The following is a 23,765-nucleotide window of genomic DNA, read 5'->3' on the forward strand; positions in this document are numbered from 1 at the left end:
TTACCCGGGGTAACAGCCGAGGCGCTTTACGGCGACGGCGGCGAGTGTGAGCCTCGGCGGCGGTGGCGACGGCCGCGGCGGCGAGGGCGCGGCGGCGGCCGAGGAGGGAGCGGAGTGGCGGCTGTGGCGGCGCGGACGTGTGCGGGGTGAGCCGCGCGGAGGGGCGGGTCGGGGCCGCGGGTGACAGGGCCGGCGGCCGGGCCCGGGCGGACGGGGACGGTGGCCGGCTGAGCAGCTGGGCGGCGCTGAGGAGCGGGGGGGGTCCGGCGGGGCGCGGAATTGGGGGAGCAGCTCCGTGAGGGACGGTTTCTGCCTTTGTTCCCCCCACCTTCGCCGCCCCCCGCACCCCCCTCAGCCCGCGCCCGCGGCCGGGTCTCATGGCCTCCCCTCTCGGTCTGTGTCGCCTCTAGGATGGCGGAGGCACCGCCTGGGCCTAGCAGCCTCCTCCCACCGCCAGCACCGCCGGCCGCGGCGGCGGCCGAGCCCCGCTGCCCCTTCCCGGCGGGGGCCGCGCTCGCCTGCTGCAGCGAGGACGAGGAGGACGACGAGGAGCACGAAGGCGCCGGCGGCAGGAGCCCGGCGGGCGGCGAGGCCACGGCCAAGGGACCCCCGCGCCTCCGCTGCCCGCCGCCGCCGCAGGAGCAGCCGCAGCTCAACGGATTGATCAACCCCGAACTGCGGCACCTCCGGGCGGCCGCCGCCCTCAAGAGCAAGGTCCTGAGCGCCGCCGAGGCCCCCACGGCCGCAGCCGCCCCCGACGGGGGCCCCAGAGCGACTGCAACAAAAGGAGCCGGGGTCCACTCGGGCGAGAACCCCCCGCACTGCCTCCCCAATAATGCAAGAACTGCGCGCCCCAGCCTGGCAGCGGCGGCGGCGGCGGCGGGGAGCGACCCCGCGGCGGCCCGCAATGGACTGGCGGAGGGCGCCGAGCCGGAGGCGGACGACGAGCAGGTGCGGCTGCTGTCTGCATCCCTGACCGCCGGCTGCAGCTTGAGGAGCCTCGCGGGCGGGGAGGTGGAGCCTGGGGAGGATCGGACGATACGATACGTCCGATACGAATCTGAGCTGCAAATGCCCGATATCATGAGACTGATCACCAAAGATCTGTCTGAACCCTACTCCATTTATACCTATAGATATTTTATCCACAACTGGCCACAGCTGTGCTTCTTGGTAAGTGGATGGAATGAAAAGAGGGTGAGCCCAGCAAGAGATCCAGGCCTTGCAGGGCAGGGAGTGTGAGGGCTGAGAGTGGCAATGTGGTATTCTGCATTTCATAGTACATGAGCTGAAGCGCGCGTGTGCCCACTCCTAGCTATTTAGTGAAACGGTGTTGAAGGTAAGACTTCAGGATCCGGGTTCACTTGGTACTGATGTACGTTCAACGAGCCTGTATTAATGCATGTCAGGGGTCTTGCGGCCTGTTTACATTAGCTTATAGTCGTGTCTAACCATCTTTAATTACCCTCCTTAACCCTCCAAGCACTTGGCAGTCACTTAATTTGAACATGGTTCTTTTCGGATACAGGCCTTATTAATCTCTCAATTACAGCCGTAATCAGGGAAGAGTGTATGCATACACATGTTTTGGTGAACGTGATTGTCAGTAAACTTGCTGTGGCCACATTGGAGAATTAAATCTTACAAGCATGTTCTGTAATTATGGAGTTTGTTTCCTTTTACTTCAACAGGACAATTAACAGTTGTAGCCAGCCTGCTTTCTGGTGCTGGATTGCAGAAGGTGCTACTAACACTTCTGGTGGCTGAAAGACTCCTGAAACTTGAACAAAATACCCTTTTGTGGAATGTAGTAGGAAACTAAGTGTGAAATTGTTACTAACCTAATTTTTTTTTTTTTTAAAGAAGCTGGTCATAGATAATGCTAAAATAATAGTGGTGACATGGGTGTGTTATAAAATAAAACTGACCTTTTTTTTTTTTTCTTATATGTAAGCAAAAAACACTTGACTGCCAAATAAGCTGAATATTTTTGACTTATATAGTACTGGCAGTACCCAGCATATTTCTTCTTAGAAATATATGCCAATTTCAATCAGTATGAAACCTTTCACTTCAGTATTGACTGCAGGCATATGCATTTATGTCCTGTATTCACAAACATATTGTTACCATTGAATTTTACTAATTAAAGGCAACATGCTTTTAAGGAGTATTTTATGCTATGTGAAGAAAGAAAAGCCACTACTATTATTTATTGTTTTAAAATTAGTTGCACTTAATTCCCTGCAAGATGTTTTGATATGTTTGGATACTTTACAAATGCATCTTTTTGATTCTATATTCTGCGGGTAATGTGAAAATATGACCTTAGTATTGTAGATAATGGTAGTTCTACTATTTTTCTGTTTATTTTGCTAAACTTTGATTTAATATGTTGGTTTAAACTGTGGAGAAGATGCTATAAAACTGCTGTTATAGGATTCTAATGAATATATCAAAATAGAAGTTCTAAGACATGTCTATATCAATGAATATGGAAAAATGATTATATAGCATTATTGTAAATATCAAATGCCATTGTAATTGTTAAAAATTGTAGGTCGATTTAATTGTAAGTTAACCTATATCATATACAACTGAATTACTTTAAACTGAAATAGTCTATATATTGCTATTAATTACAGAAAATAGTTGAATATATGTGATAGTTGACTTTTGAGTTCTGATATTATCTTAATCTCGCAACATGACTGCCATTTTGGACTAATGTTAGTAAACTTTAGTCTTGATTTTACATAGATTCCTGGCATTATACCAGCTGACCTGTACTTTAGCCCTCATTGGTTGGTAAATTTTGAATATCTAGAAATTGAGAAATTCAAAAGTGTTTGACCTGTAAGATTTATTGGTGAAAGCATGAATCTGGAGGTATTGATCATAAAACAACAATCAGGCTGTTTATAACTAGGGCCTTTATATCGGCATTTTTAAAAATTGATTTTCCCATAACTATTCATAACTATTTTTGATGAAAATAAATTTAAGTACCAGAGTGACTTTAAATGTTTATATTTCCAGATATTTAGTGGCAAAGAGGTAAAGCTAACCTTTCATTATTATAAGAACCTGAAAAAATGACACACCTTTGATCCATTCAGCAAAATCTTTCAGTTACCAAGTTGATGCACTCTCTAAGTTATTAGAAACATTCAAAATGTTCTTTTCATGGATAAGCTGTAATGGGTCAATGGAATATGAGGTTGAACCTTACAAAATTACCAATTCTTAACCATGTCTGATTACCAAAAATCACACTTTCTTATTTTTTCTAATGTAACTGATGTCAAAGTAGGGTGCTATTCAAAAGGGAGGCACTGTTAAGGTAAGCACTGTTCAGCACTCTCTTTAATTTATCTCTACCTCTTTTTAGTTCACAATATTTTCAGTTGATGCCTTTTGAAGTTCTTAAATTATTAACAACATACTGTAGTATTTCCGCTTATTTGTTCTAAATTTAACTTTCTGGCTTCCTCCAGTTTCCTATTTATAGTATTCTGGAATTTGGGAATCTCTATTTTACACAATTTATATTTCAAATTTTATTGATTGATAAGTCTTTGGCCTTGTAGAGTTAAGTCTTTATCTTGCCAGGAATTTTTTAGTTTCCATCTTCTAAGAAAAAATCACATTTAATAGCATCAATGCCATATGTATGTATAGACTTTATTTGGAAAAACTTGATAAGCAGTTTAATGATTCTTGTAATTGTATATCCATCAGCAATTTATTTGGAAAAAAAGACCACATTGACCTTCCTCACTGTTAACATCTTATTAATAATAGAGTATCTCAGATATTGGGCTTCTCTTGAAATGATATGTACAACTTGATTTTCACTTGTGCTGATTCTTAATTAGGAAGAAATCAGTCTTGTCCAAGAGTGAACTAAAATAGTACTTTGCTTATTCCTTGGTCAAAGAACAAAGATTTGTTTGAAATGTCTATCCAAGTTGAAGCTATATCCAATTGCGTTTTGCTTAGTAATTTAAATTTTTTCTGTTTTTGACAACTTATTAACTGTGAAATGTAGCTTTCCTATAATTCTGTTTCTTGCATTTGTATTGATTTCCATTTCCCTTAGCTTTTGAGGTCATGTCAAAAAAACTTTAAGTAGCATTTAGTCTGTGTTACACACACACACACACACTTTTACACTTGAAGTGAGTTATTTTCAAATCAGAAAATGCTGTCAGTTGTTCAACCAGACGTTTATGTACATTTTGCTTTGTAAGACAGAAATTTTGAGAATTTTGAGTTCTAGATATCTGTGAACTTTATAACAATGACTCACACTGTGAGGAGTGCCATAAAAATGGCACCATCCATGTATCTAGTCTTTGTAGGCCTTTAATAACAAAACCCTTTTGGATAGAATTTGAGTAATGCCTTGTACGCAATCCTTTCTCTGAAAATCTTTTAGACCTTTTTTCCTGATCAAAATCTAACTTTACTGTTCAGGTATAAGTATGGTTTATAACTATATTTCACTGAAGATTTGCTATAATCAAATAGAGTACTCTGCTGATAAGCAACGTTTTATAATATTTTATCCTCATGTATGGACATTTTCCTGAAAAATCATTTTTACTTATTTCACTCTTTTCAAATTAAAAAAAAAATCTTTTTTTGGCAAATAACTGCAAATAGAGATTACTTTATGTAAATTGTGATGCATTTCCCTCTAGGTTTTGATAATCAGCACAAGAAATTCATATTCTAAAGAGTGTTGAAAGATTTTGAAACCAGTATATTAGAAGGAGTTCTGGGATTTAGACTTCTGAAACATTTGTGGTTGTTCGCTTGCTAGAGTTTACTTTTTCTCTTTCTCCCTCAAAAATGCTGACCAATGTTAGTTGCTGTTTCCCTGGGTAAATTGTGCAGTACCTGATGACAATGTATTCTTCATAACTGTTTGTTTATTTTTAAGGCCATGGTAGGGGAGGAGTGTGTAGGTGCCATCGTTTGCAAGTTGGATATGCACAAAAAGATGTTCCGCAGAGGTTATATAGCCATGTTAGCCGTGGATTCCAAATACAGGAGAAATGGCATTGGTAAGAAAAATATTATGTCACTAAAAGAATATATAAATGATTTCATTTTTGTTTTTTGAAGCAAGAGTGTAAATGTAAATATGTAGAAGTAAGCATGAAGAGAGGGAAAGTGATTGTTTTTATTTAAACATAATATTTTTAAAATGTTATTAAATGAATCAAATTTTTTTAATGCTGTGTTTGAGAGATTATCTTTCTAGCAAGTAGCAGATAATTTTCGCTTCCAGACATTTTTTTTTATCAGATTCAAAATGTTTTGCTTTCTATAGTTTTTAGTAATAATGAAATTACAGCTTTTATAGGCATTATTAGGCCACTTGATCACAACCTTCAAGTGACTGTCTGGATTAAGCGAACCTCAATCAAGGCAAATTATGGAGAAATTGTTACCATTATAGGGAGGGCCAGGGGGTCATCTTTCCTGACATTTTCTGGATAGTTTATACCGAGGTTTATACATGGTTATTTGAATCATCTGTGTAGTTTAAACACCTGCTTATGTCCCTCCCTGAGGATCTTGTCCTTTTGGAAGTAGGGCTAAAGCTTCCCTAGGTGACTATGACTAGAATGTTAGCCTAATGGGGAACTACTGTCTTAGTGTTTAGGACCAACTGGCTCTTTGTTCAGGATGGAGAATCAGGTAGATAAGCACTTGTCTGAGCATGTCAGATTCTTGAATGTACTAAAGCTGCTAAATATCATGAAAGATTTGGTGCCTGTATCAGTAATTTTTACCAGTAGTTTTTGTCACTTGCAGTTTTTTTAAACTATATTATTGTCTAATTTAAGATTGTTTCATACAGTCTTAGATGTCATAAGAAATCATTATGAATAGATTTACTTAACATATTAGGTTTAACCAATTTCTTTTTTTATAATATTCCAGCTTACTATAAGATTTTTAATGAAATTTTGTTAAATAAGCCCCAGTTTGAGTTTTTGATGCATTAAGAAGAGCTGATAAGGACTTAAAGACAAATAATAGACAACTATCTGGCTTCCTTCAGAGAGCAGAAAATGGTGCCTTCACTATTGTGTCCTAGCTCTCAGACTGTTTTGCCCGTGTAAGATGTTCCTGTCTCCTGTATGTGGTTTCAAAATTAAGAGATTTCTTATAAAGTTTGGATTTCTTTCTTTTCTCAAAATCAAATTTGGCAGTTTTCCTTGTAATGTACCAAATATTTCTGACCCCCTAAAGTAGGATACATTTGCTTGACATTTGTAGACACACTGCCAACATCATTTGGGATTGTCAGACTTCAGTACTGGATCTTATGGCAGATCTGTTTTTAATATTTTGAGAAACCTCCATACTTTTTTCCGTAGGGGCAGCTCACAGTTTTGATGTGATGTTTGGCAATCTGACTCTAGGGTTATACAGTGAGTACTGGCCAGTTTCTGGATTGCTTTGGCAATGTCATATCTTGCCTTTTTCGTTTTTCCCTTTCTTCCTACCTCAGGTAGAAGAGCACAAACTTCTGCTCAGAGCAAATAATTGTAACTGAGAAAGAAGGAATGTATCAGGAGATAGGTCTTTCAAGAGGAAACATTGCTGTGTGGCTCTATTGGCCTCTCAGTGTAAACCTAAATTTTTCTCATTTAATATTATCTGTGCTTCTGCATTCAAGGTAGAACCAACATTTGCCATTTCTGTATTTATTGTGACCGTCACAACTTAGGTATCTAAAAAGCTAATTACATTTATCCTTCATTAACATTCAGATTTATATTCTAGGTACTAACTTGGTTAAGAAAGCTATATATGCCATGGTGGAAGGAGACTGTGATGAGGTAAGTCATCCTAAATGTTTAAGAGCTTTTATTGTGGGCAGTATTCTATTGGGTATTTTTATAAATATCCCTTAATAACTGTACTGAAAATTTCATTGCAAACTGTTGCTACACAAATGGAGTAATATTATGGTGAAATATTGTTTAAAAACATGAATTTTTTTTAAAGATTTGATCTATTTAGTAGAACAAATTTTAAGATAATGATGGGAAAATTAAAGTTTATTTGTGACAAAATGTAATGGTAAAATCTTAGAAATTTTCAGTAAATAATTGGCAGTCAGAGGATTTGCTATTAAATCATTTAATAAGGTTGCTCTTACTACAAATCTTACTGTAAATTACTTGCATATTGGCTTTAGTTTCTGTGTAACTAGTGCTTTTTTTTTTAAACTGTGGGACAGTTTTCAGCCCATGTGAAGGACACTTCCACTTGAAAAAAAAATTTCTCAGCATTAATTAATATAAAGGTAGGAAGGGAAAAGATAACTAGAGCTATCTGTACATTAAGCTAAGAGTGTCTTTTTAGCTTGTTTATAAGGCTTGACAGAAGTGTACTTTCTTTGTATCCTGTAAATATGCTTTACACATAGTAGTGTCCAGTAAATAATGGTGATGGTTGGGAATGTTATGATTTACCATTGTATAGTGGGAGGGAGATAGTGTAAACTAGGGAAGTGTAGATGTCTTTAACACAGCAATGGTGACTTAAGAAGGAACAGAATTGTATTGTGCTAGTAACTTTATGAGCAATAGAAATGACAGTTGTCTTTATTATTAGAATGCAAATATGCCTCAGAGTTCTCAAACTGCTTGAAATAGGTATTTTTCTTGTCAACAGGCCTTAATAAGTAACTTGGCTACTTCTTTTTAAGTGGACTTCTTTTAGTGCAAAATTTATACACAATCATTAACCATTTTGTACGTGTGTGTATTTTAGTGTACAAAGTCCCTTTTCTACCATCCTCATACTCTTAACTCTTCATCTTTCTTTCCGTTTATAGGTGCCGCTAATGTTTTGATACGCATCTTCCCATTTTCTCAGCAAACCTATATGCAAATATGTGATTTTTTATACACATGAAATCATTAGTATTATTCTGCCATAATTACTTTTTTTCATTTACCAGTATCTCATGAACATACTCCCATGTCAGAATACAGAAATTTATTGCAGAGTATTCTTACACTAACCCTGTTCACGTTAGTTAGTATTTGACAGATCACACTGAATGGTGGTTGTATGAGAAAGTCTACAGACATATTAGACAACACACAGAAGTTCTGGGATTTAAGGATATTCACGCCAGACAATTCACATATGGCATATTCACATTGTTCACAGTTTCACATATGGCAGATTCACATTGTTCACAATATCAAAAAGTAAAAGACACAATGACCCTGGTCATCTATGTAATAGATAACTAAAATTTATCAATTTGTAGAAGAGAATGGACTGAATTTCTTCATGAGTATAAGTTTGTATGTTTGAACTGTAGCCACATTGGCTTAGCTTGTCTAGAAGTTAGGCTTCTCAAAAGTTGCTTAATAGGTTGGAGAAATCTTTGGGAGGGTAAGACCATCTTTTTTTCCTCTGTTGCTATTGAATAACATGTTCTGAGCAGGGAATATTCTGTTTCTTATGAGTAAACCTTTTCTAAGTTATCCTAATTACTACCTGTGAGATAGGCGTGTGGTTTACCATAACTGTGTTTAAATGTTTAAATGTGTTTAAATAGTGTAATTTTGCAAGTTCTCAGGACTGACTGGAGATTTTGGTTATATTGTTTTAGTGTCAAAGTGAAATTCTAAATTAGGGCTACATTTTATGTTAGGTTTTTATGCCCAGAATGAAGAGTATTTCTAGATCTAATTGGTTTTTCTAATTTTTGAACTAATCAGTATTACTAATCTCAAACTGAAATAGTTTTAAATTGATGGTTTTGCAGTTTGAACAATTCAGTCTCTGGGTTAGAGAATTCTTCCATGCTTTAAAAAAAATTATCTGTATCCTGTTCAGATAAAGGATTTGTTGTATGAAGGGACAGAACGCTTATTTACTCTTTCAAGGTTTTTACTCTCCTTTTAATTCTGTTTTAATTTTTTATTTTTTTAAAGATTTATTTATTTATGCCTACAGGAATTGGGGTATAGACCAGAGGTGTGGGGGGGGGTGAGATGATTCACCAGAAACAGTGGAGAGCACAACAAGCAGAATGACTGAAATATACTGCTGAGGGGAGCAGTGGGCGAGGCAGGAGATGTCTGCTGCGCCATGTGGGTTGCTCCCTGGCCAGATGGGGATTGAACTCTTGTTGCAGAGGCTGCAGACGGCCTCATAGTGCTGTGCTTAACCCCTTGTGCCACCAGTGAGGCCCTTAATTCAGTTTTAAAGCACATAAGCAACATACTCTTCTATCCCCCTTTTCCCTTCTAGTTTTTGCTAGTAGTGTTTGTTGATTCTACTTCCTTATGTTACCAGTTACCCCTTGATTTGATTTTGTCCTCTTCCTCTCCAGTGTAACTACTTTCTCACAAATGTGTTTGCTAGACTGAATAGCTTCTTGGTCCTCCTCTGCTTACTAAATTACTTCTCATACTTAATAATCCTGTTCAAATATCAGCAACTCCTTTAGGTTTTTCTTAATCCTTTTGAGCAGAATCAATTACACCCTCTGTGACTTTCTTTACTTCCCTTTTTGTAATACTTACTTTGTTTAAATCTAATTGTTCATTCTGCACCTTAGTAGTCATTGTTCAAAGGAGAGCAGAGGTGCCTTTTCATGTTTACTGCTGTATTCTTAGCACTTAGTGTAGTGTTTATGGTTTGTAAATATATATTGAATGATTAGCTCTGTGGTTCCAGCATCTTATGTATAACTATTTTTTAAAAGTACTTAGGCATTTTAACTTTTATATTTAGTTGTTCAGTTGTATTTCTGAGCTTTCTGAAAGTTTTCCATGAACAGCGATTGTCTTATTTTTGTACATAGTAAAATTAAAAAATTATGTGTATGGTTTATCAAGTTGCTAAGATACCTTTTGCTAAAAACAAAACTGTATGTAAAAATAGTCATTTATAATTCATTGCTCTGAGGAAAACATTGAAATTTTAATTCTCCAGGTATACAATAACTAATTATAAAACAACCAACACATACTACTTTCATTAAGTTAGGCCAACCTTTCTTTTAAACTGCTGAGAAATTTGACATATTTGTAGAAAATCTGTCAGAAGGTGTTTTAGAGAGATTTACATTACATCTTCTGCTGCTTAGGTTGGGTTGCTTTTTTTGTCCTTACAAAAAAAGATTTTTAAATCTATGAAACTATTAACAGATAGCTCTCTTAAGCCTTACTGTGCATATCTAGTCAATTTTTACGTTTCATTTTGTTTGCCTAATTTGTGACCTTAATTCATATTTATGTTGCTCTTGGTTGCCACTTGTCATTTTTAAAATAAATTCAGAGTAAATGAAAACTGAATTTAATAACCACAGATGAAATGTCGTTCATGTTTCTACCCAAATAATATACTCTGCTGGTCTAATAGATGTTTTCATTTTGCTTTACTAACTAATCACCTAACTTTTTATATCAGAATTAGATGTGTTAAAACAGCACAGCTAAAGATCTTTTTCACTTTCTATATATTTGGGGCTGACAAAATGTTATAGTATCAAAAAAGAAACAAGTGGATTCACTGCTTCAGGAATAAGAAATGCATTACCTGTGTGTTGCTTTGGCTTCAATTTGATTACAGCCCCTACCTCCCCCAATGTCCCAATGTGCTTTGACTGCCAAATGTGTACTGCCTTTTAGGACAAGCATGATAGGTTTGTGTTTAACATTAAGGGAAATAGTAAGAAACATATATACAAATAGCATGAATGAGTTTCCTAAAATGTAATTATGTGTGTGTGTGTTATATATATATATATATATATATATATATATTTTTTTTTTTTTCCCCCTCTCCCTCGTGTTATATGTATTTTTTAATTGATTTATTTATGCATACTAGAGCTGGGGTGTAGTCTAGGGATGCGGAGAGGGTGAGAGGATTCACCAGAGACAGAGTGGGGAGCAGAACAGGAGGATTGACTGAAATAAACTGCTGAGAGGAACAGTGGGTGAGACAGGAGAGGTCTGCTGTGCCATGTGGGTCACCTCCCTGGCTGGGATTGAACTCATGCTGCAGTGGCTGCAGATAGCTTCATAGTGCTGCGACTTAACCCCTTGTGCCACCAGGGAGGCCCAAATGTAATTTTTTTTTTTTTTTTAAGATTTATTTATACAAGCACTGGGTACAGTCAGAAGCGCGGGAGGGTGAGAGAATTGACCAGAGCCAGAGCGGGCAGCAGAGTAGGCAGAAGGACTGAAGTACACTGCTGAGGGGAGCAGCGGGCGGCAGGAGAGGTCTGTGTGCCATGTAGGACCCTCCTCCGGTGGCCGGGGAGCAGCCGGGGATCGAACCGGCGCTGCAGAGGCTGCGGGCAGCTTCACAACCCAGCGCTCAACCGCTACGCCACTGGGGAGGCCCCCCAAATGTAATTTTAAAGTAGGATTTGTGTACCTAAAATAATGAGCTCACCTGATAGCCATTTACTTTTATGTACTTTTTCTGAAATTAATTTGAATAGGGCAGGTGATTTATTCAGCATGATGAACAGTGCTTTACTTTTTAATCTATAAATGTCTTTGAAATCTTCCAATCTGGAAATTTGAATTTCAAAAAAATTTTTGTAGGTTTTAAGGTATAGCTACAAAGATGTTAATCGTTAGAATTAACACATATGTAATGAGAATACACTGGAATCAAAATTTCTTAATGGAATTTTTTTTTGATGGAATTTAAATGTGCCCTCTACAAATCTTAAACATTATTAGTTGACAGTTCCATTTCTCTTCTCAAGTCCTTTGCTACATTGAGTTTGACCATTGAGGTTGCCACATGAGATCATATAATTTATCTTTACATGTCTGGCATTTTTTACTTATAATGTTCTCCAGGTTCATCTATATTGTCACAATGCAGTATTTCCTTTTTTAAGACTAAATATTCTGTTGTATATATGCACTACCTTTTCTTTAGCCATTCATTTGTTGATGGACATTTAGGTTGTTTCCATATCATGTCATAAAACTATAGTGAATATCAGAGTGCAGATATCTCTTTGAGATCCCAATTTTAATTACTTTGGGTACATATATAATACTTATCTAGAAGTGGGATGACCAGATCATGTGGTAGTTCTGTTTTTAATTTTTTGAGGAACTGCCATACTGATTTCCATGATGGCTGTGCTAGTATACATTCCCACCAACAGTGGCCTAATTTATTTGTATAACCAGTAATAAACCTGTTAGGTGTTAACGAAGTAACATACATTTTATGTTAATGTTCAAGATCAATTTTTAGCTCTTTTTGTGTTTAATTATGTTTATCATTTTTAGTTTCATTAGAAATATATTTTGGCTATGAGACAGAGACTGCTATATAAAGAATAGAGTGAAATGGAGTTACTAAGCTGTAAGAATTTTAGGTTGAGTTAGTTTTGCCAAATTAAAGAAATGTGATAAGAACCTGGGTTCTAGACCCATCTTCTGTTACTTAGTATATTTTTATGTTTATAGGCAAGTAATTTAAACTTTTTATGCTGTATTTTTCTATGCAGTCTGTGGTAATTCTGATCTTAAAGAGTATTATGAATAGCCAGTAAGGTGTTCATTCAACAGCATCATTGGAAGGCATATCAGGTGCCAGACAAGGAGTTAGTGCTTATGTGCTAGCGCTTAGGTGCTAGCACCTTCCAGCAATTTTCTGTCTATAATATTGAAAAAATGCTTTATGAACTGTAATGTTTTCGCTCATCCTAATAATGGCTAATTTCAAGAGAATCAGTGAAACTTCACTGTGATTCTTTCTTTCTGCTAAGTAGAGTTCAACTTTGCAAGTTTCTTTAGGACCAAAATAACCTCGTTACTCTTTGGCTTCCTGTCTAATAATACTACAATGTGGGGCCTCCCCGGTGGCGCAGTGGTTGAGCTCTGGGTTGCGAAGCTGCCCACAGCTTCTGTAGCGCCGGTTCAATCCCCGGCTGCTCCCTGGTCACTGGAGGACCTCTCCTGCCGCCCGCTGCTCCCCTCAGCAGTGTACTTCGGTCCTTCTGCCTGCTCTGCTCTCCTCTATGGCTCTGGTGAATTCTCTCACCCTCCTGTGCTTCTGACTGTACCCAGTGCTTGTATAAATAAATAAATAAATCTTAAAAAAAAATTACTACAATGTGGACTGACAGAGTAGTTTTAAATAGTGTGTTTCTGGTATAATCTCAGATTCTCTCTTTTTTTTTTTTTTAATAGAGGCATGTTTTATTTATTTATTTGTTTGTTTGTTTGTTTTGTTTATACATGCACTGGGTACAGTCAGAAGCGCGGGAGGGTGAGAGAATTCACCAGAGCCAGAGCGGGGAGCAGAACAGGCAGAAGGACCGAAGTACAGTGCTGAGGGGAGCATGCTGAGGGGAGCAGCAGGCGGCAGGAGAGGTCTGCGCGCCATGTGGGACCCTCCTCCAGTGGCCGGGGATTGAACCGGCGCCGCAGAGGCCGCGGGCAGCTTCGCAACCCAGCGCTCAACCGCTGCGCCACCGGGGAAGCCCTCAGATTCTCTTTTAATGTAGTTATAAGGCTTTAAGTTTTTTTGTTTTTTTTTTTTTTAAAGATTTATTTATTTATTTATACAAGCACTGGGAACAGTCAGAAGTGTGCAGGAGGGTGAGAGAATTGACCAGAGCCAGAGCAGGGAACAGAACAGGCAGACCAAGGAAATACACTGCTGAGCAGGCACGGCAGAAGAGGTCTGTCGCGCCATGTGGGACCCTCACTGGTGGCCAGGGATCGAAACGGTGCTGCAGAGGCTGCGGGCAGCCTCGCAGACCAGCGCTCAACCGCTGCGCCACTAGGGGAGGCCCAGGCTTTAAGTTTTTAAATATTGAAAAATAATTACTTTTTGCTAGCATTTTTCTATTTTGTCAAATAATACATCATCTCTTTGTTTAGAAAATGTGAGTATGCCAAGGGAATCTTTTCACTTTAACTAAGGTTAGTTAGCTCTCTGTAAACATTTTTTCTGTGTAATTGGGCTTCATTTCTTTTATCTGTTGGAATGCCAAAAAGCTTGAATTCAACTCTTTGTGACACCTCAAGTATGTGTGAATTTGTAGTTAGCCGCAGGTCTGTTTTAAATATTTTAGATTATCAAATATTGATGAAGGTGGATTTAGGTTTCCTTCATTGTGTTTTAGGTTGGTTAAATCTCCCACGTGATGCTTTATTTTACTCTGGAAACAATTAGGAGTTGCAAAAGGTTGGATGCTATTAAGCCCTTGTCTAGATTTGGATTCTGGTCTATCCTTGTTCAAGTTGGCCTTGAGTTTCTTTCATTTGTAAATTGGAAATAATCATATTTGTTTCATAGGATTTCTATGGAAATAGCATAGCGACAAATGCATGGAAAATGACATAGTGCACGTTAAATGCTTTATGTAGTACACAGTAAGCCTTCAATCAATATTTAGCTATTTTTTAGCTCTCCTTTTTATTTCTGTGAAATCAGTTCTCAGTTCTGAGTTGTTGCAGCTTTATTGCTTCTCATATTGTTTTGATTTAACATTTTAGTTGTAATTAGTTGCTGGCCTAGAAGAAAATTCTAGGAATTACCCAAGAGAATTACTCAAAACCAGAAACTTCTATTGACCAGACTGGAGTGTTCCAGATGGCGTACATACTGAAAATTCTTTTTTTAAGAGCAAGTAGAAATTACTGACTTTTTATTCTAACCTTTGTTTGCTATAAACTTTTTTTTAAAGCCTTCCTAGGAACGTTTTCCCTGACCCTGAACTATTTTTACTTGCTTTTAGATTTTCTACAAGTTTGCATTTAGCTAGTGATTTGCTTTAAAGAATTAATTGCATAAGTAATTGCCTGAAAATGAATCTTTCTCTTTAAGTATTCTGGTCATTTAAAAACTTGACTACTTTTGTTTAATATTTGTGATGTATGTGTGGTAATGAAAGATGCTAAGTATGTATAAAACTAATAAATATAGAGCCTTTTACATGTCAGGCAGTGTTAGAAGTGCAGAGGAGACAGCTGTGAGGAGGGTCTTTGCCCTTGTTGGGCACCAGGTAGGAGAGATGGCATACTCATTGAATGTTGAGTGAGAGTGCATTTGGGTAAGGAGCAGTGCAGAGTGCTGTGGGGTAGTACAAAAGGAAAGGGATATTCCACCAAGTCTGGAAATGACAAGCTAAGACGAAAAGCAAGGATAAGAAGAGGATTCTTCCAGACAGGGAATATAGCTGATGTGAACCATCTAAGGTGGGAAAGACTGTGGCGGGCTCTAAAAAATTTATTGTTGATTTTGTACAGCAAGGAGGGTGAGGCCTAATTGCTGGCGATGTAGGGAAAGGTCTTGATGGGCCTTTTAGGTCTCTTTAGATTATGTCTTGGGCATAAAATGGAATCAATAAATGGTTTAAAGCAGGAAATTAACAAGAGTATCACTCTATAGAGAAAAAAAGAGGTCTTTTGAGTTAGGAGATTCTGATTGCAATGAAAGGTTATAGCAGTGGGGCAGAACTGCTATCAGTGGAGATAGAAGGAAGAGGACCATTTTGAGAGCAATTTAGAGAATTCACATAATCAGTGCTTGGATATATGCAAGGGGGTAGCAAGGAAAGAAGTTCAAAGATGACTCCTAGGTTTTAAGTTTAAGGCATTGGTGGTATGAAGATCTTGTTACTGATATGGGTTTGTAAAGGAGTTGATCATGAGTTGAATTTTTTGATATAATGATCTGAGATGTAATCTTTTCTCTATTATTTACATATTGAATTCTTGCCAAGTTTTTTGATAACTTGAGATATACCAGGAAGAGACATTTGCTTCACTTAGGCCTTTGATCAGTTGTATTTTGCCTTTTTCTCCCTTACTTTAAACCCTGAAAGTTATGATATCCTAGCAGCAACTGTGGCATACTGTATTGGTAATTCTCAATGAAGTAGATTGAGAATCAATAGAAAAAGCAAACAGAACAATATATATTTAAATGTTGAGAGGATGGGGTAGATGATGTTTTGGTAGAGGAGAATAGAAATAAATGAAGAAAATCATATAATATTCAAAAGTATCAGCTCTTTATTGTCAGAGCCATTACTTCAGTGATATTAAAAACTCACAATGGAAGTTAATACTGTATGTGTCTGTTAAGTGTTGCTATCCCTAATATCTAGACAGTGGTTCTCCAAATGTAGACACCTGCCCACCAACATCACCTGGCAAACTGTTAAAAAAATGTGAATTTGGCCCCACTGCAAGCCTCTTCAAATTCTTGGGTGGGGCTCAGCAATCTTATTTTAATATGCCCTCCCCGTGTTCATGAGGTACATTAACGTTTGGAGACCTTTGGTCTAGGTTGGCATACTTTCCCTGTGTAGGGCCAGGTAGTAATACATATTTTAGACTTTGTGGACTGTAGGCCTCTGATAGCAGCTACTCCACCCTGTGTTGAGAAAGCAGCCATAGATATCTTGTGAACAAATGGACATGACTGTGTTCTAATAAAACATTATGTCCAAAAACAGGCAGCAGGCCCATTTGGCCCAAGAGCTGTAGTTTGCAGACTCTAGTCAAATAAAGTAGTTGTCACCAGGATAAATGATGATAAATGAATGAAATGATAGATGTTGGAGGTCAATATGAATGGTTTCAAGTACTGGTTTATTTTCTTAAATCTTTGTTGATGTTTTCCTTCCCTTCATCTTTTTTGTCATGCTACTTTTCTCCATAGGGATATAATTCAGTTTTGTTTAGTATAAAACCAAATACATACACAGTGCCTCACTGCTAAAAATGGCAAACTTCAAAAAAATCAGTGGGATAGAAAATAAGTTCCCAGTGTTTACATTCGTCTTCCCCCAAGAGATGATTATTATAACTGATGACCATTTTTTCTGTTTATCACTAATTTGTTTTTTTCATATCAATTTTAAAATAATGTATGTTTTCTTAAATATTTGATCTAATTGTTTACTTTTTAAGTGATTTGTCAAATTATGAAATGATTAGTTTAAAATATATATAAAATTATAACTTAGTTTTCTCTTATTTTTTTTTTGAAGGTGGTTTTGGAAACAGAAATAACAAATAAGTCTGCTTTGAAACTTTATGAAAATCTTGGTTTTGTTCGTGATAAGAGGCTGTTCAGATACTATTTAAATGGAGTTGATGCACTGCGACTTAAATTGTGGCTGCGTTGAGAAACTGACATCAAGGAACAACTTTCTAACCATGAAGAATCGACCTTTGCATGCAATGCAATTTGTACAGAATTGCTTTGCAGGTGGATTTAGTAATTTCCATGCAGCTCTTATCTGTCAGTGTCTCATTGAGTGTCGCACAATATTTGTTGCACTTTGGCATGGCGCATTTGTTCTGAATTAAAAAAGATTGTTTTAAACTTAAAAAGTTCTTTTGGTACCAACACGATGTGCCAGTTGATAGCCAAGATTTGTTTGTTCATTTGCTAAGTCTGCTGACAAATGTTATTTACACAGCGGTCATTTTATCACAGAACCAATAAGTGGAACATGATTTTTGTTCCTTAAAAAAAGCCAATGTAGATTGTAAAAGTCTTTTAAGTATACTAACATTTCACAAGAAACCTGCCATAGTTTTCTGAAGGGGGTGGGGCAAAGCTTCAATTTTAGGTTTTATTTTTTCAATATTAAATTTTCCATTCTTGAATATTGGTACCTCAGTGATTAGTGAATGAAAAAAAATGTAATGTAGGGTTGGATGTGTCTTACAATGAGTAAAGATAACAATTAAATCGCGTCTGCCAGTGCCTGTGTAGATAAGTATATTTGTCTTCATCTCTAGTTTTTGAATGCATGCTATCTTTTCTTTTAAAGCCTCTGCAAGCAAACTTGTTTTTATTTAAATTCTAAATTTGATAATAAATTATTTCAGATTTTTATAATTTGGATACTTTTTCCAGGTGAGTGACAGAGTGTTTTACTTTAGAAGTCCCTTTTTTCCTTACAGTAAGTAAGAGGTTGAATCTACTGGGAAAATCTTTGACATATGGCTTAAAAGGGATGAGAAAAGTTAATGGAGCCGGGAATTGCTGGGTTTTGGATGCACTTTTTTTAAGAGTGAGGGACTTTTTGGAAAAGAATAGAAAATTAATGTAAATTGGTATGATTTTATTTAATCAAAATTATTGCTTAGCTGTGAAGAATGACTTTCACAAAGTAGTTGGAACTTTTTCCCCACTTGATTGGATTCACATTGCTTCCATTTCTTAAAATGCTTCACTTTTGGTTCTTGGTCTTGGAAATAAATTTCAAGGTGCATTGCAACCATTTAAAATTGATTTTATTTTCTTTTCCTTTATTTGAGCAACTTCTTGAAGGAGCTTTGCTCAGTTCCCAAGAAAAGAGAGAAATGGAATTTTTTTAAATGAGTTCTGTGGGTTTTCTTAATAGCCATCACCATGTTCATTGGTTACATTGTGTTTTGGCCAGTCAGTGCAATGTAACAAAGTTTAAACTTACTGCTTTCAGTTAAAGTCAAGAAACCTGTGGTGGATAATTAATTTAACTGAAAAACCTAGGTACCCATAAAAAAAAAAAAATATTCATTCTCTGTGAAAAATGTTTTGTTAGGGATCTATGTTGTTTTTTCCTTCGATTTGGATTTGCTTTACTTCTGCTCTAGGATTTGGTTTGAATTTTGTTTTATGACTATCATTACTGTATTTTAAAAAACCCTACCTCCATTAACAGTTGGTAAAAAGCCCCCTTTCAGGAAAGTTTGTTGCCGTTTTTTTTTTTTTTTTTTTTAAAAAGGAAAGCTGCTCCTTGCTCAGTGTGGTGTCTTGAAAGTGAACGTGGTAACAAGTACTTTTAAAATAAAGATATACAGATTTGATGAAAATAAAATTTTCCTGCTGGTGGGATCATTTATAATTCTTAAATTTAAAGAAAATTTTTCTTTGCATTCTATATTGCATTTAAAAGTTTAGTGGACTGAATACTGGTTGCATTAATAATATGATGACCACACAATACTAAGCTTCCCAGCTGAATGTTTTGAGTGTTTTTGGTCAAACTTCACTTGGGCACTAGTATTTAGAGGAATATCAATCATAGTGATGGAGAGAACTGAATTAGATAAATAGTTCAGTACTTATGTCATCCAATTTTATCTCACCACTTTATTCATCTTGCTGATTCATAGGTAATGATTGTGGATGAACATTTACTTAACTGTATGTTGATGAACATACAGTCCTAAAGTATATACATGCTAGATTTTCTGTTCAACTATTATGTTTTTGGCAGGTTTTTGATGAAACCATCATTATTGACCTTCCCCCAGAGCTGACCAGATTTTGCTGAATTGATTAGGTGACTAGGTGTTTGTAAACGCGGCATTAACTATGTGACTGGAAAGTCAAATGGCTGCCATATTGTTCAAATGGTGTATGTTGAATATCAATGTCTACCTTTTGTCTTTAAATGGCTAAGCATTTACTTAGACTAAATGTTTGACCTCTAGCCTGATAACCTGCTCCAAAATGAAGTCTCCTTTCCAGTTGAAATAGCATCAAACATTAATTCACTTTGATATTGGACTTTCATTTTGCTTAGGTAATCTTAAAACAGTTTCATTTAAAATTGATAGAGTGAGTTCACTTGGCTAAAACTGAGCAAAATTGGTGCAACTTTCTTTTAATGGGGTGCTGCCTCTTTAAGACTGACTGTACTATCCACTGACACTGGTTTGGCAGTTGGTACTGCTGAACATTTTTATACATGCTACCATGAAGCTATATATGTTAGTATTGAAGAAGCTAACGGGTATACTACCATTTTTGATGTGTGGGCTAATTATAATTTCCCTGACAATAGGATGAAACTACTCTAGAGAAGTCCACAGATCAGAAACCAGACAGTAGTTTTTGAAGTTGAAGCCAGCAAATAAAAAAGAAAATTATTAAAAATTTGTTTTTGATATTTTCTTCCTCTCTTTCCCAAATTACCCTCCCCATTTGCTCGACAAATCTGTAAAGGAGTTTGTTTGTCACGTTTTAACTTAACCTTGCCCTGTGTTATGGTATTGACTGACATGTATAAGACTGGATGTGTATATTTATTATGGTATCTAAAAATCATGAAGTTCATCACTTTCCAGGAGCATAGATAAAAGCAAATTGATAGTACATCAGTCACTTATCAGTGCACCATGACATCACTAAAAAGAGTGCTATATTGTTACAGGGCTTTCAGGTTTGTAAAAACATAACCATAAGTTATATTGACGTCAGATATGAGTTGAGTATCTATAAAATATCACGTGTATCTCAAAATATTGGACTGCTGTTTGATGACTGGATATTGCTGCAAACTTTACTTCTATTGTCCCATATCCTTTTGGAGAGAGAGATTTAATGGGATTTGAAATGTGCAAGCTGTCTAAATAAGATGCAGTCAAATAAAGTATGGTTAAGTTGTGTTTGCATTTTTCTTTTAGATACAGCTGTGTGCATTTTATGATTGGGTTGTTTTTCCTACTAAGAAAAATCTATTCTGTTCCCCACTTCCTGACTCCCATCCAAGAGTTATTTGAAAGAACTGATCGTGCAATTGTTATCTTTCTACTTTGTGTTCTGACAAAGTAAATTTGAAAATAACATAAACTTGATTTTCCTAAAAATCAAAATCCACTCATAGGTATCAATACAAATGAGAAGAACATTTTTGCATGCATTAAACCAAAACTTTTTTGTCTTTGTTTTCATTTTTGTCTTTGTTTTCATAGACAAAAATTTATTCCTAAGACAGTTTTTAATTTACTGTTTTTAGTTTGTACTTAAGTCATCTCGTCTCCCCTTGCTAAGACTCCAAAGTAAAATAGAGCAATATCTAATGGGCTGTTTGCCCCATTCTTGTGAGAAACTTTAAGTGGTAGTTCTATGTTTTCATAATTCAATATTTTGGATATTAGTAAAGGAAGAATCTGTTTTAATCAGATGACTTCTAAGTGACTTGCACAATGCATGCCAAATCTTCACTTTATGATAGGCATGTTGTGAAAATAATCCAATTTCATGTTTGGCTTGGGACCTTATATGGAAATTAAATACTTCAGAAATTGTATAAAGACCAGAAAATTGTTACCATTCTTTCATATCTGTGAACAAAGATCAATATTGAATCTGTAGCCCAGAGATGTAGTGATATTTTTAAACAACCTTTAAAAAGTTTGAAACTCGTGAGCACATAGCATGCTGCACTTTCTTTGGATCAGTGCTATCCAACAGCACTTTTTATGATGATGGAAATGTTCTTTTGTGGTCTTCATTATAGTAGTTACAAGTCATGCAGCTGCTAAGCACTTGAAAAGAGGTAGTGCAGTTAAGGAAATGAATATATAATGTGTTGGATACTTAAATAGCCACTTGTGGTTAGTGGCCACTGTATTGGATAACATAGCTTTAGCAATATTTAAGCAGTAATTAAGAAAAGCATTTTTTGAATATAATTTTAAAGACCATACTAGTGAATTTGTTAGGATATGAATGGTCTTTGAGCAAGGGTGTAGCATCACTGCTTATGTTGACAATCTATTAATATGGTGTCGACACCCCTCTCCCTGTCCCTGTTGTGGTGTGTACCTTCTGAGGAAAGCAGCCCTTTCAGTTTTAATTTGTAGGATTTGGGCGCTGCAGAACTGTACAGATTAAAGTGCCAAAATTTGATTTCTGATAAGCTTGTCATATCTTTTTATCCTTAAAACATTTTACATAGTTAAACCTAATTTCTCATTTTACCAGTGGCCAAATGAACACGAAGTATATCCTACTAGTACTTTTTTTTTTTTTTTTTGGCTGAAATTCTGAAGATAATTCGTGTTGATGCAAAGATAAGTGTCTCTGCTTCTGAGAGAACCAGATTAATTTGCTGTGTTCTATGGCCACGGTGTCTACGTCCCTCCATTCTAGGAAGTAATTCATCAAAAGAGCAGGAGTGGGGTTGGGAAATACTTGGCCAAAGGGTGAGCCTGTCTTGATACACACTGTGAACATTGCTGAGGAAAACTCTAAGCACACATGGGATAACAATCAGTGTCTAATCTTCATGTGAAAACGACCTCGGTATCAAAAAGACCACCAAAGTGCCAAAATCTATCTCTAAAAAAATGTAAATGCAGGGGTTATAATGTAAGGTTTTTGTTATGCTTAGAAATAAGCTCAGTTACAATGGATTTTCATGACTACCTCCTTGCTGTATGAATATCTCAATTTCTAATACCTCAATTTCCTGAAAATCTGTATGTACATTTTTTTTGTAAATAAAATAATTTAGCACATGCTAGGGGAAGGACCTGGCTGTTAAAGAAATTGTATAAAAGCATCTGTTAACTGGATTTGTTACACAGTGAATTGACTTGAAATTTCTTAAAAACGTTTTGTAGACTTGTGGTCCCCTTGACTGAAGGTGGTTTTTTTTTTTGTTTTATTTTGTTTTTTAGTAAGCATCTTCTTACTTAGTGATATTTGTGTTCCAGAAGTGTGTACCCTCATCTGTTCATACAAAGATTTGTATGTCCCTCTGTTTTCTTCTCATGCCAAAGAAACTCACCCTTTATCAAAGCCAGCAGGTTGCACAAGCTGAAAATTTTTTTGCCCCTTAAATAGGCATTCTTAAGCTTTATTTCCTGGGACTTAAATATTTCCCAGGAGAAGATATCTTCACTTTTTTAGTTGAATCCAGTAGTAGTAATTTGTCAAAATGCCTGTTTTTAGGAATGCACTAGTTCCATTAAGTAAACAATATTCACAAGTTTAAGGAACTATACTGCATTTTAAAATTCACAGTTGTATGAAACATTTTAAAGCTGATATAAGATACAAGGTGATTGCTAAATTTATAATTCTGTTTGTGAACTACTCAGGATTCATTGCCCTAACATAGGAGATGGATCACTATCATGTTTAGGGCCAAATTCTCCATGTTTGTGTATGGTTGTTGATCATTGTAAGGGGACTGAATCTGCTGCCTTAAAGCTAAACCTGCTGCCTTTAAACTTTGCTACCTCCCCCTTTCAATCATGGCTGTAAACAGTGACTGCACAGTCAGCTAGCATTATACTTGATTTTATGTGAATGCAAATAAAATAAAATTTTAAAGTCCACCAAGTATTGACTTAACTAGGAAATGTAAACTGATTTCAACCTTGTCTTTGGCCAGATCTACTTGATAGCTTAAGTTAATTTGAAAATGAAGTACATCAATATGGATGTGAACATTGTGTTTGAGTTACTGTGGGAATAATTCATATTTGGAAATGATAAATGAGCATTCAAAGTGTTTATTTCCATCCTGATGATACTGGGCAAGTCTCAAATTTTCTGAGCCTTTAATAATAACTACTGATAAGCTTATTGTAAAGAATAAATGAGATAATTTATGTAACTCCCTTTAACAATGTCTAGTGGCCTGGTATGTAGTAAAAATGGTAACTATTATTCGTATGTATACATATGAATTTTGATAGTTTTGATAATTTTGTATTTTGATACTAGGTTTTTTAAAAAATATTCAACTTATTTAATTGAAAATGTTTCTACAGAACATAGCATACATATTATAAAAGTCATGTCAATATTAGATTTTATGAGAGTAGTGCAGACTGTAACAAGTAGTAAAAAAATAACCTTTTGCCTTTTTATTATTGAAAATATTAGACTAGGTAATAGAAGAGTATACTGATCTCTCCATGTTCCTATCAACCAGGCCCAACACAGTGGCCAACCACACCCACAACCCA

General features: G+C 36.5%; 1 protein-coding gene across 1 annotated transcript; it reads left to right on the forward strand.

Annotated features, from left to right (window-relative positions):
- The first annotated feature begins 396 nt into the window (after positions 1 to 396).
- NAA30 (N-alpha-acetyltransferase 30, NatC catalytic subunit) lies at positions 397 to 23,449 on the forward strand. Its single transcript, XM_037503414.2, has 4 exons — positions 397 to 1,173; positions 4,949 to 5,072; positions 6,808 to 6,863; positions 17,048 to 23,449. The coding sequence occupies exons 1-4, from the start codon at positions 412 to 414 to the stop codon at positions 17,183 to 17,185; spliced, it is 1,080 nt and encodes a 359-aa protein (XP_037359311.1). The 5' UTR covers positions 397 to 411; the 3' UTR covers positions 17,186 to 23,449.
- Positions 23,450 to 23,765: the final 316 nt, after the last annotated feature.

Source organism: Talpa occidentalis, unplaced genomic scaffold (assembly GCF_014898055.3).
Source record: "Talpa occidentalis isolate TD23 unplaced genomic scaffold, MPIMG_talOcc4v2.1 talOcc4.11, whole genome shotgun sequence".
NCBI lineage: Eukaryota > Metazoa > Chordata > Mammalia > Eulipotyphla > Talpidae > Talpa > Talpa occidentalis.